Below are 12226 nucleotides of genomic sequence, written 5' to 3'. Positions count from 1 at the left end.
CAACCCGCACCAGCTGCCTTCCCTGTTGGCAGACGCAGGACTAATATTAGAGCCAACGGAAGCGTTTGATGCTGCAGCGAACAACTGAGTGCAACTCTGCCACGCAGCAGCAGCTGCGGCCGTTCTCTTGGGGTCACCTGGGCGGCGTTTCACCTGTCGCTGCAGTTGCAGCAGCAACAGCAATAGCAGTTTCAGCAACAGCAAACGCTGCACTGACTGCAGCGGGAGGACAAACTGAACAACGGCGACGGCAGCAGGAGCGGCGGCGGCAGCAGCAGCAACCACTGCAGCAGCTGACTTGAGTGTCAGTGACAGCAGCATATCATTCTTGGTGCGCGTGCGCGTCTTGCACGAGATGGAACGCCGGCATTGCATGTCGTTGCCGCTGCGGCAGCTGCTGCTGCTGCTTTTCGCAGCCGCGCTGCTGCTGTGCTGCCCCACACCAGCAGCAGCAGAGGGGAACTGCACGGCAGAAGACATCAAGATTATTTGGATGCCTTATGTCCCTCCGCCGCAGCCGCAGCTGCCGCTAGCGCTGCCGCTGCCGGTGCAGCCGCAGCAGAAGCGGCAGCAGCAGCTGCAAGGCACAGCCAGCGCCTTCGAGACCATCCAGCACCTGGCAGCCGAAGCAGCAGCAGCTGCTGCCAGGGCGCACGAAGCGGTAACAGCAGCAACGAGCGCAGCTTCCGCTGTTGTTGCTGCTGAGGTTTCTGATGCATCTGCTGCAGGCGCTGCTGGCAGCAGCAGCAGCGACAGCAGCAGCCTGCGAGACTCGATGGAGTCTGCTGTGTCTTTCGGCGGCCGGGCGGCCCGCGAGGCGGCGCACGCGGCCCAGTATGCGGGTGCAGCAGCAGCAGCAGCGGCGGCAGCAGCAGTGGCAGCGGCCGCAGTGGCCGCAGCAGCAGCAACGGACTCGCAGACGCAGCAGCAACCCCCTGCAGCAGCAGCAGCAGCCCTCCCCCTACCCAGTAGCCGCCGCGCCGGCCCACACCCGTCTTCGCATTTTTTTAGAATTTTGGATGAGTGCGGGCGCAGGTCTTTGGGGGATGCAGAGAAGACCACCAACTGCGTGCTGCTGCAGGTGCAGCAGCAAATGCAGAAAAACATTTCCAGGGCCTGCGTCAGCTGCTTCGGGGTGGCCACGGCTTGTGCTGCTTCCGTCTGCCGCAGGTCCTGTTTCATCAACACTTGCTCAGAGCGGTGCATCGATGTGAGTCGCAGGCTGCTGCTGCTGCTGCTGCTGCTGCAGTGCTCCTCCCTGACGTAGGCGCTGTTTCTGTGCTGCTGCGGTCAGTGCAGTGGTGAACGCCGGCGCTGCTGTCGTTGCTGCTGAAAATAGTCATATGGCTGGGGCTGTCGTTTTTGCTGCTGCTTCTGCTGCTGCTGCTGCTGCTGCCGCCGCGGGACCCCTGGAAATGTCCCCATTTTTGCGTATCTTGTGACTTTCTGCTGCTGCTGCTGCAGTGCAACACGAAGAACTGCGCGCAGCCGCTGCTGCAGTGCGCTGGCTGCCGCCAAGAGGCTCTGCCGGTGCCGTGCGAAGATTGAAGCAGGATTGTTTTTTTAAAGTTTTGTGTCTCCTGTCTCATTTAATTTGCTTCTTATATCCCCTCTGTTGTGTCTTCATGGGAAAAGGTGAGTGTCATTTGCTGCTGACGCAGCTCTCCTTATCAACTGCTGCTGCTGCTGGCGCTACTGCAGCAGCAGCAGTCGTGGACCTCTTGCTTCACCAGCATACACTGCGACTATTTTCTCCTGCTACTGCAACAACAGCAGCAGCAGCAACTCGACTATGTTTTCACATCCAGCAGCAGCAGCACACCAAGAACAGCAGCAGCAGCCGCTGCAGCACCGCCAACACAAGCAGCAGTTCTTGCTGCGCGGCTTGGCCTTGTTCTTCTAGCTGCTGCGTCAGCAGCAATTCCGCTGCTGCAGGTGGTGTAGTACCAGAGTGGCGAGGAGCAGCAGCAGCAGCAGGGACTGCATCTACTGCGAAAGCAGCAGCTGCTGCCTATGCACTCATGCTTCGACTGCAGCAGCTGCTGCCTACGCACTCATGCTTCAACTGCAGCAGCTGCTGCAGTTGCAGCAGCTGCTGCAACTGAAGCAGCAGCAGCTTCGTTTGACTTTATTCAAGTGGTGTAGCCGCAGCGGCACCACGACCTCTATGCTGCCGAATTTACAGCAGCAACACCAGCAGGCCCGGAAGCAGCAATAGCAGCAGCACCTGCCAGCAGCAGCTGCAGCAACTGCAGCAGTTGCAACCCCAACAGCAACCGAAAAAAAGCAGCAGTATATCAGGTGGCGAGCTGTTTGCTGTAAAAAAGCTCTGCAGCTTGCGCATGCATTCTTGCAGCCGTGTTTGCTTTTGCTGCTGTTGCTGCTACTGCTGCTGAGCGGGCAGCTGCTGCCACTGCTGAGCCAGCAGCAGCTGCTGCTGCTGCTGAGCACTTGCTGCGGGCCGCGGTGGCAGCAGCAAACGGGTTTGCGGCTGCGGGCGCCAGATTGGACTTCAGCCCTTCAATTTTGTTCTACATTTATCACTGACCGTATGCAGTAGCTGCTGCCACTACACTAGCAGCAGCAGCAGCAGCCTCCTGCTGCTCCTGCTGCTTGAGGGCTTGCTGCTGCTAGCATGCAGTTAGTACTTCCGCTTTTGTGCGGTGTCAAGTCTTATTTCTTTTGCTGCTTCTGCGAGTCCTGAGAGCTAGGGCCTGAGGCCTTCACCTAGCCTAGAGTGGCCCATACAGGGCTGCAGTGCTGCTACCTGTCAGCAGCAGCAGCAGCGAGCAGCAGCAGCAGCAGGCAGCAGCAGGAAGTCAGCCCGTCCAAGAAGCAGGAGATGCCTTTGCTGGCCGCCAGCTAGCTACCAGCTAGCTACCAGCTAGCCACCAGCTAGCTACTAGCTAGCTAGTGGCTTGCCACAAGCCAGGAAGTTACAAAATCCCTGCAGGCTTAAACTTTTCGGGGTGGTTTCCTTGAAGATCTGCTGCAGTGAACTGCAGCAGCAGCTGCAGTTCACTGCAGCAGCAGCAGCTGCTGGTGCTACTGCTGCTGCAGAAGCTGCTACGGTGGAGTTTGCAGCGGGCACAGTTATGGGCCCCTTCATTCCTGCGCCATGCTGCTGCTGCTGCTGCTGCTGCCCCTCTCTAGGAAAGGAAAGACTCCTCGCCTCTTTCGCATGCAGCAAGAGGCGAGCAGCGACTCCATACAGCGGCTGGTCGTCTGCAGCAGCAGCGCAGCACAAGCCTCAGCGTCAGTGAGGGTGTCCCAGCTCAAGTTTATCTCTCTCACAGCTTCTGATGGGCCGTCTGCTTCTGCTCCAGCAGCAGCAGCAGCAGCAGCAGCAGCGGGCACTGGTGCTGTTGTTTCGCTGTCTGCAGCTGACGACGACACGGCAGTGCCAAACAAAGCGGGCCACACTGCAGGCCAAGCAGGCTCTGTGTCCTGCCAATCTGCTGCTGGGGCTTTTGCTCTTGCTGCTGCTTGCGTTGCTGCTGCTGGTGCTCGAGCATCTGCTGGTGCAGGTGACCCTGCACCAGATCGAGCAGCCGCGGCTGCAGCATCCCCACTAGGCTGCCACGGCCAGATCATACTCTTCAAAATAGTTTGGAGGCAGCAGGCTGTTAGAGTGCAGGGCGAAGGCCCAGATTGCTGCTGTTGCTGCTACTGCTGCTGCTGGACAGCTGTCGCCGTTGCTGTTCTCTCAGCCCGTAGAGTTGCTGTTGGGAAACTTCCCGAAACGCCCGGGTCATTTGAAACGAAATAGCATTCAGAAACCTGAATATGAGGAAAATAAGGCATCAGGGGAAGCAGCAGCTGCTGGAAGAGCATCGGCAGCAGCCAGCAATCGACCACTGGTCTACTACCTCTGCGGCTGCTGCTGCTGGCTCGTCAGAAGCTGCTAGAAGTGCAGGCCCCTAATCTGTGAGCCCATCTGGTATTTAATGAGGTTTTATTTCAAGTTTTTGACTCATCATTTCGTATTTAAAGGTACGCACAGGCCTTCGTTGGCGGTGCTGCCCTCGGGATAACCACGGCGGCGCAGCAGCAGAAGCAGCAACAACGGCACGAGCAGCAACAGCAACAAAGGATTCCTTAAAAAGGTAAACAACGCACCATAATAAAGCGTAGCAGCTACACCAGTGTGCTGCTACGAAGCTTGAGACATCTGCAGCAGCAGCAGCAGCAGCAAACGGCGAGGAGACCATGTGGATGTTGCCCTCCACGCCGCGTGCGGCGCGCGAGCAGCAGCAGCAGCAGCAACAGCAGCGGCAGCAGCAGGAGCAGGAGCAGAAGGAAAAATTGGAGGATCTGCTGCAGCAGCAGGAGCTGCGCCAAGAAGAGCAGCAACGACAACGGCAGCGGTTGCAGGAGCTGTACCAGCAGCAACAGGAGCTCCAGCAGGGGCTACAGCACTCGGGAATTGAACCCCTTGAGAAGGATCCCAGCCCAGTAGCTAGAGAAGAGAAGCCGCAAGGCAGCAGCAGCAGCAGTAGCGGCAGCGGCGGCAGCAGCAGCAGTAGGAGATCGCTCTTGGGGCGATGCTTAGACGCATCAGTTGCTGCCATTGTGTCAGTGCAGCAGCAAATGCTCTCTCTCTTCAGGTCAATTGGCTCTCTAGCAACAGATTGCTCAACGAGCAGCTGCTGCATGGACAGGAGAGCAGCAGCAGACAGGGAAGGCAGCAAGAGCAGCAGCAGCACCAGCAGCACTAATGACAACACGCAGCAGCAGGCCCCAACAGACCCCGAAGGCTTCTGCAGCACTACAGAAGATGAGGCTCAGCTGACATCGAGTGCAGCTTCCACTCCAGCCGCAGCGGCAGCTGCTGCAGCAGCAGATCCTAAAGCTGCAGCAGCAACAAACGCAGGAGGAGAACAGCAAAAAGGCCTTCAGCAGCCGCTGCACCCTCACATTGAAGCAGATGCCTACCAGCCAGGGCCCTTCTAATCTGCTGCAGTGCCAGAAGCAGTAGCAATAGAAGCAACGGTAACAGCCGCGGCGAGAGTCGGCAAGCTCAGTGGTAGCAGTAGCAGCTGCTGCTGCTGCACAGCAGCAGCACTTGCTGTTGCTGCTGCTGCACGGCAGTAGCACTTATTGTTGTGCTCCTGCGCCGCAGCAGCGGCACTTGTTGCTGCTGCTGCACAGCAGCAGCAGCACTTGTTGTTGATGCTGCTGCACAGTTGCAGCACTTGTTGCTGCTGCTGCTGAAGCGGCAGCAGCCCCTGCTGCTGTTGCTGCTGAAGCGGCAGCCCGTGCTGCGGTGCCAATTCGCAGCTCCTTTTTGTGTGGCGGCCTTTTGGCCCCGCGAGATTTGCTGCTGACAATTTTTGCGAAGTAAAATATTTCTGGAGTTTTTGCACTGAGGCCTTTCAAGGCCAAAACTTTGGCTTTATTTACTCAAGGCCATATATATATATATAATATATATGATGCATATAAATATACATGATTATGTCTATATAGTACATATATATACAATAGCTAGACATCATATATATTACATAAATATATACATATGTATATACATATTATATATAATGTATATAGATAATTACATGCATATATATATACATCTATACATGTATGTGTATATACGTATATCAATATATTTAAGGCTTATGGACCAGGCCCTACACTTTTAGGCTTCTTCTAGGACTCTGCCTCAGGTTATAAATGTGAAACTTTATAAATGCCAAACTTTCTGTATAAAACTATATATGCCAAAGTTTCTGTATAAGACTATAAGTGCCAAAGTTTCTGTATAAGACTATAAATGCCTAACTTTCTGTATATTCATATAAATATCATGTATGTGCAACTGGAGAATATAAGTATATATATCCTATATAAAGACTAAAAATGCCTGACTTTTTGTATATTCATGTAAATATCATATATGTACAATTGGATAAATATTTATATTCTATATGAAGACTAAAAATGCTGAACTTCCTGTATAAGACTATAAATGCCTAACTTTCTGTGTATTCATATAACATATGTGCATTGGAAAATGTAGATGTATATATCCCTTATAAAGACTAAAAATGTCTAACGTTTTGTATAAGACTATAAATGCTTAAATTTCTGCCTAAGGTGATGCCTGGGGCTGTACAGATTGAAGGCGCCCCTTGAGGCTAAAGTTTAGGCTATACCTGGAGATATATTTAATATATATATATATACATATATATTTTGCTTTATATATATATAATATATATATAAAGTAAAATATATATGTATATATACATATATATTATATGTATATATGGCTACAAACATTTAAGTCTACATATACCAAAGTCTATACGTAACTTAGTGCGTATATACCCAAGTCTAGATATAAGTAAGACTATCCATAGCGAAGCCTATATATAACATACTTAGGTCTCTATATATCCCTCAGGCTATCTATACCTAAGGCTATATATGTCCTAGTAAATATACACCTAAGTACTCATATACCTAAGGCTTTATATAAGTGTATACACGAAGTCATCCTAAGTCTGTCTATACCTAACGCTGTATAAATACCATACGTGAATATATACCATATATGTAATGTATAAGGCTACATATACCATATATGTATATTTACCATATATGTAATGTATAAGGCTATATATACCATACAACGTATATATATATCTATGTATATATATATATATATATATATATATATATATATATATATATATATATAGTGCATAAGGTTATATATACCGACTATATATATATATACACCATGTATGTAATGCGTAAGGTTATATATACCATACATGTATATATACCATGTGTAATGTGTAAGGCTATATATACCATATATGTATATATACCATATTGTGTAATGTATAAGGTTATATATACCATATATCCATATATGTAATGTATAAGACCATACATACTTAAGTCTCTAGATGTCAGTCTCCATATACCCAAGGCTACACATACCAAAGGCAATCTATTTCTAACACTCCCACAAACCTAAGACAATCTATTTCTAAGTCTGTATATAGCCAGGACAATCTATTCTTAAGTCTCTACATAACTAATACTAGGGCTGTACATCCTTAAGACTATATACACAAGACGAAGTCTACATATACTTTAGACTGTCTATAGTCCAAAGTCTCTATATGACTAATACTAGGGCTATATATACTTAAGACTATCTATATGCATACGTCTAAGTCTACATATATGTAAGACTATCTATATTACCAAAGTCTATATACATCTAGGACGTCTAGGACTATAAACTCACCAAAGTCTATAAACACCTAAGTTTATATACACCTGAAGCTGCTGCTTTCTCCGCAGCAAGTGCCGCTTGAGAAACCCCAGGGGCTTCTGGATGGCTGGGTGTTTTGTGCAGTTTCCTGTGTGTGCGAGCTGCTGCTTAAACCCTAAACCCTAAACCCTAAACCCTAAACCCTGGACTCTACATGCCTAAGAAACAGCACAAACTGGCAAATTAGAAAGGAACTGACTGGGGATGCAAAACAGCTAATACAACAGGAAGGTGCGAAGAGAAATGCAGGCCTAAGAGCTGCTGGACTTCTTGCTGCTTCAGCTGCTGCTGCTGCTTATGCTGCTGCAGCTGCTGCCGCGTCGCCGGGCCCTTAAAATCTCTACAGCTTTTGCTGCCAGTTCGGGGCGATGCGACACCCCAAAGAAACTGAACACGTCTGTGGGCCTCTGGAATGTAGCTGCTGCAGCGGCTGCAGCAGCAGCTGGTTCTCGTGCTGCTGCTCTCGTTGCTGCTCTTGCCACGGACGCAGCAGCAGCAGCAGCAGCATGCACAGGGAAACTGTGCGAACCCAACACGCCAGGCAGCCCGTTGGGCATCTCTAGCAGTACACATCACATAAACAGCATTAGTCTTTGCAACTGCAGCAGCTGCAGTCCGGCACCGCAGCAGCTGCAGCAGCTGCTGCTGCTGCCAGTGCTGCAGGGGGCTCTTAAATGGAATAGCGAGTTTCCTAGTTACAAGCTATCGCGCCTATCAGCTGCTGTTCGTGCCGCCTTCTTGTCTATACTTTATTTGTTCCGGTCTATCTGGGGCCGCTGCTGCTGCTGCTGCTGCAGCTGCTGCTCCCCATTCCTTTTGCTGCTGCAGCAAGGGCTAGCCACTTCATAACTCTATTTGGTCTTCGCCTCCATCTCCCCATTCTGCCCCTCCCAGGCGCTTGGCGTCACCGTGCAGCCGCTGCTGCTGCTCATGCAGCAGCTGCTTCTCGTGCAGCTGCTCCCGGAACTGCTGCTGCTGCTGCTCCTCCGTGTGCCCCGGCATGTAAGTGCCGCTGCTGCCCGCGGTGGACGCGTCCTTCGCCAGCCCCGGGCTGCTGAAGGGATTTGCTGCTGCTGCAAAAGGATTGGACATCTGCTGCTCGTGCTGCTGCAGATGCTCCGGGTGGGGAGAAAGCGAAGAGTTGTAGCCTAAAGGAGAGGAGAACTCCTGCTGCTCGAGCAGCTGCTGCTGCTGCGGTTTGACTGAATCGCTCAGCTGGTGCGGCGGGGAAAGGCCCTGCTGCAGCTGCTGCTGTTGCTGCGGCTGCTTCCACCCGTCGGGCGACAGAGAAGATAGCGCATCTCCTACACTTGTGGGCGACGGGCCCCCAGCTGCTGCTGCAGAGCCCCACAAACACAAACCCCACCACTGAGGGTTTAGGGCTGGGCTGCTGAGCCAACCCGCAGCAGGGCCAGCAGCAGCAGCAGCATAGTCAGCAGCAGCAGCAGCAGCAAAGCAGCAGCAGAAAGACGCACCCGTCATAGGCGTCCCTGACAGAGGCTCCGTCACGTCGCCGTTGACACGCGCTGAGGAAAACACCCTGACTCACAAATGGGTGAATTAAAAGCAGCAACGCCAGCAGCAGCAGCAGCAGCAGCGAAGCAGCAGCAGAACCAAGCGTGAACTGGCGGGCAAACACATGAGCAGCGGCGGCCATATGAGCAGCAACAGTAGCAGCTGCAACAGCAAGAAAGAGCACGATGAGCGGCAGCCACAGCCCACCGACAGCAGCACCAACAAGCAAAAGGCAGCAGCAGCAGCAGCAGCAGCAGCACAGCGTACGGATTTGCTCCTGTGAATCCTCCATTGAAGAGAAAGGCGCTGCGTCGTTCATTAGCTTTCGCAGCTGCAGCAGAAACAACAAACAGAACGCACCAATGACTAAGAAACAGCGCCGAAACAGCAACAGCGGCAGCAAATGCAGAAGCAAATGCTGCAGCACCCAAATGACTGAATCGCATCTTGGGAGCCCGTTGCTGGCGCTTCACTGCCTGCTTCTGCAGGCCTCAACCCTAAACCCTAAACCCTTAACTGTAAGCTCTAAACCCTAGACCCTCCACTCTTAACCCTACGCCCTGAACCCTAAGTCCAAAACCCCAAACCCTAAACCCTAAACCCTAAACCCTCACTGCGTCTGGCCCCGCCTCTTCAATGGTCTGCAAGATGTCCGCCTCCAGCAGCTGCTGCACTTTTGAATAAGACCCAGCCGGAAGCTTTCGGCGGTAAAGTTCAGAAAGCACCCCTTCAGCCTGCCGCCACACGCCCACACAGCTAGCTGCTGCTGCTGCTGCTGCTGCTGCTTCGCCTGGCACTCCAGAGGACAGGCGAGGCAGCAGCAGGAGCACGAGAAGCAGCAGCAAGAGCAACAGCAGCAACGGGTGCTGCTGCGGAGTAGCAGAGCCCTTTGCTGCTGCTGCGGCGCATCTAGCCGCTCCTATGAAATAGCTATTTGCCCAGCTAGCTGCTGCCCAGCTGGATGCAACCCAGCTAGCTGCAACCCAGCGTGCTGCAACAACCTCCTTCGGTAGCGGAGGCCACCGGCCTAGCTAGCTGCTTATGCTCAGCTAGCTAGCTGCCCAGCTAGCTGCTTGTGCCCAGCTAGCTAGCCACCCAGCAAGCTGTTTGTGCCCTGCTTGCTAGCTGCCTAGCTAGCTAGCTGCTGGCCCACAGCGCACCTGTTTGGCTAGCTCCCAATTCGGGAAGGCATCTGGCTGCTCCGACGGATATGCTGGCAGCTTCACTCTCTGCAGAAGACACATCAAAGGAATACCCTGATCCCTAAACCCTAAACCCTAAACCCTAGCCTGTCACCCCAAAGTCCTAAACGCTAAATCCTAAACCCTCACCAAAAGAGAGGCCCCTCTCCCTCAACACTCAACCCTCAACCCTAAACCCTAAATCCTGGGCTGTAGATCATGAATACTTAGACAGGACCAAGTTGCAGTACCTCTTCACTCTCTTGAAGCTGCGCGTTTTCCACTCTGCCTCGCCTTGTAACGCCATGTGTGGTTGCAGCAGCAGCTGCAGCAGCAGCAGTCCGCGACTGCCTCCAGGCCTTCACAGCCTTGTCCACTGCCGAAGGGCAATAAGTGCGGGCAAAGAGAGCAGCTTCAGGAGCTCGTTCTGCTGTCAGCAGCAGATCAACGCATTCTTGCATCTGCTGTGACAGCAAGTAGCACACGAAGGCAATTTGCTGCTGCTCCGCTGCTGCTGCTGCTGCGCCCAGCTGACGCAGACGCTCCACATCTCCGCTGCTGCTGTATAGCAGCAGCAAACTCGGGTAGTCTCCGCACTCCTGCGCAGCAGCAACAGTAGCAACACAGCTCAGGACAGAATGCAGGCGCAGCCAGCAGCGCGCCAAGCAGCAGCAGCAGCAGCACGCAACAGCAGAAGCAAGCCAGCAGCAGTGTTTGAAACTGAACACTGCATGGCCAGCAGCAGCAAATAAAAGCTGACTCACCCAAAATGCTGCAGCAGCAAGAGTGAAAGAGCCCTTCTGCAGCGCCGCGTCGCCCACAGCAGCCCAGCGCTGCCGCTGCACCGCCTGGCTGCTGCTGCTGCCTCTAATGAGCTCCGCGCACTGCAGCAGCAGCACGCAGGTCAGACAGCACCACCCGCTGTTAGGACTGCAATAGCAGCAGCAGCAGCAGCAGCGGCGGCTGCTGCTGCAGCAGCAAGGAAGGAAGCAGCGGCGTCAACTGCTGCAGCAGCGATGGAAGCAGCAGCTCACCATGTGAAGGTTTCCAATAGAGAGTGCGAGTTCAAAACGGAGCTGCTCGTCGCGCGCCACGGGCAAGGCCTCCGCAATGTATCTGCAGCAGCAGTAGCAGCAGCAACTTAATCTGGCCACGGGACGCGAGGCAAGAAGAGGTAACACTGTGGATAGGAATCAACTGACACCGAGAGCAGCAAAGACGTCGCCTCAGCAGCAAAGCAGCAGCAAGCGGGTATTGTCTCAGAGCGAAAAAGGCAAAAGGAGACACAGAGAAGCAGCAGCAAACGGGCAGCTGCACGCAGCAGCAAAGTGGAAAGCAGCAGCAGGTACCCGTGAGCCTGGAGAGTTCTTGCCGCTTCGTCGTGAGCCTCCAGCGGCAGCTGAGGGAAAATCTCCTCCGCAGTTTGCAGGTCTCCGCGCGCAATGGCGCCCTAGCAGCAAAAAGCCCAGCTGCAGCAGCAGCAAGTGTGGGCCCCCCTCCAATCAGCCGCTAGACGGCTAGTTGCTGCTGCCAGCCCCCTTTGCCTCTAGCTGGAGCAAAGCAGCTGGCTTTACCGCTGCACCGCCCCGGGCACCCCAGCAGCAGCGCAGCAGCAGCTGCTGCACCGTCCCGGGGACCCCAGCAGCAGCACAGCAGCCGCTGCTGCACCACCCCAGGACCCCAGCAGCAGCCACCGCACCGCCCCGAGCACCCCAGCAGCAGCTGCTGCGCCCCAGCAACAGTGCCCCAGCAGCATCTGCTGCGGCGTCCCGGAAACCCCAGCAACAGCACCCCAGCAGCAGCAGCACCCCTGCAGCAGCCCCCCAGCAGCAGCAGCAGCAGCAGCAGCAGCGCACTTGGTACTGGACGACGGCCTGGTGCAGCGTGAAGGCGTAGAGGGCGTGGGCGGGGCTGATGAGGTAAAGGCGGCTGTGCTCGGGCACGTAGGCCAGCAGCCGCAGCTCTTGGGTCTCGAGCGCATGCAGCGTTTGAGTGCGCCCCGCGCAGAAGCAGCACAGCCGGCAGCCCCGAGTCATGTACACGAAGCTGTCCAGCACCCACAGCCCGCTGCTCACGCTCTCGTCCGCCTGCGCAGCAGCAGCAGCAGCAGCAGCAGCAGCGGCGGCGGTGGTGGCGGTGGTGGTGGCGGGGTTTCGGATTTGGAGTGCGGCTTTCTGCTTCTTTTGCTGCATCTGCATGAGTCGTTTTTGATGCTAGTTATCTCGGCCGTGCG

General features: G+C 53.9%; 4 protein-coding genes across 4 annotated transcripts in view; 2 read left to right on the top strand and 2 right to left on the bottom strand.

The window, feature by feature from the left end:
* Nucleotides 1-355: 355 nt before the first annotated feature.
* ETH_00006770 (Secreted protein with signal peptide and 12 KAZAL repeats and a mucin-like stretch of threonines, related) lies at nucleotides 356-1548 on the top strand (the record flags this gene model as incomplete). Its single annotated transcript, XM_013377880.1, has 2 exons — nucleotides 356-1210; nucleotides 1465-1548. 2 exons carry the CDS (start codon nucleotides 356-358, stop codon nucleotides 1546-1548), a joined length of 939 nt encoding a protein of 312 aa, XP_013233334.1.
* A 1557-nt stretch (nucleotides 1549-3105) lies between these two features.
* On the bottom strand, nucleotides 3106-3594 carry ETH_00006765 (uncharacterized protein; the record flags this gene model as incomplete). Its single annotated transcript, XM_013377879.1, has 1 exon — nucleotides 3106-3594. One exon carries the CDS (start codon nucleotides 3592-3594, stop codon nucleotides 3106-3108), a length of 489 nt encoding a protein of 162 aa, XP_013233333.1.
* A 615-nt stretch (nucleotides 3595-4209) lies between these two features.
* Nucleotides 4210-4953, top strand: ETH_00006760 (uncharacterized protein; the record flags this gene model as incomplete). Its single annotated transcript, XM_013377878.1, has 1 exon — nucleotides 4210-4953. The coding sequence occupies one exon, from the start codon at nucleotides 4210-4212 to the stop codon at nucleotides 4951-4953; it is 744 nt and encodes a 247-aa protein (XP_013233332.1).
* Nucleotides 4954-8140: 3187 nt separating this feature from the next.
* Nucleotides 8141-12226, bottom strand: part of ETH_00006755 (uncharacterized protein) — a gene marked incomplete at both ends in the record, with an annotated part of 7995 nt that continues 3909 nt past the window's right edge. Inside the window, 10 exons of the mRNA XM_013377877.1 lie at nucleotides 8141-8634; nucleotides 8773-8823; nucleotides 9080-9143; nucleotides 9427-9546; nucleotides 9973-10041; nucleotides 10245-10592; nucleotides 10758-10877; nucleotides 11028-11109; nucleotides 11343-11443; nucleotides 11850-12080. Coding sequence (XP_013233331.1) covers nucleotides 8141-8634; nucleotides 8773-8823; nucleotides 9080-9143; nucleotides 9427-9546; nucleotides 9973-10041; nucleotides 10245-10592; nucleotides 10758-10877; nucleotides 11028-11109; nucleotides 11343-11443; nucleotides 11850-12080 — 1680 coding nt within the window. The remainder of the gene's footprint in view (nucleotides 8635-8772; nucleotides 8824-9079; nucleotides 9144-9426; nucleotides 9547-9972; nucleotides 10042-10244; nucleotides 10593-10757; nucleotides 10878-11027; nucleotides 11110-11342; nucleotides 11444-11849; nucleotides 12081-12226) is intronic.

The sequence above is a fragment of the Eimeria tenella genome, genomic scaffold (genome assembly GCF_000499545.2).
Source record: "Eimeria tenella Houghton genomic scaffold, Eth_scaff66, whole genome shotgun sequence".
NCBI lineage: Eukaryota > Apicomplexa > Conoidasida > Eucoccidiorida > Eimeriidae > Eimeria > Eimeria tenella.
This window is presented reverse-complemented; position numbering and strand designations above follow the sequence as displayed.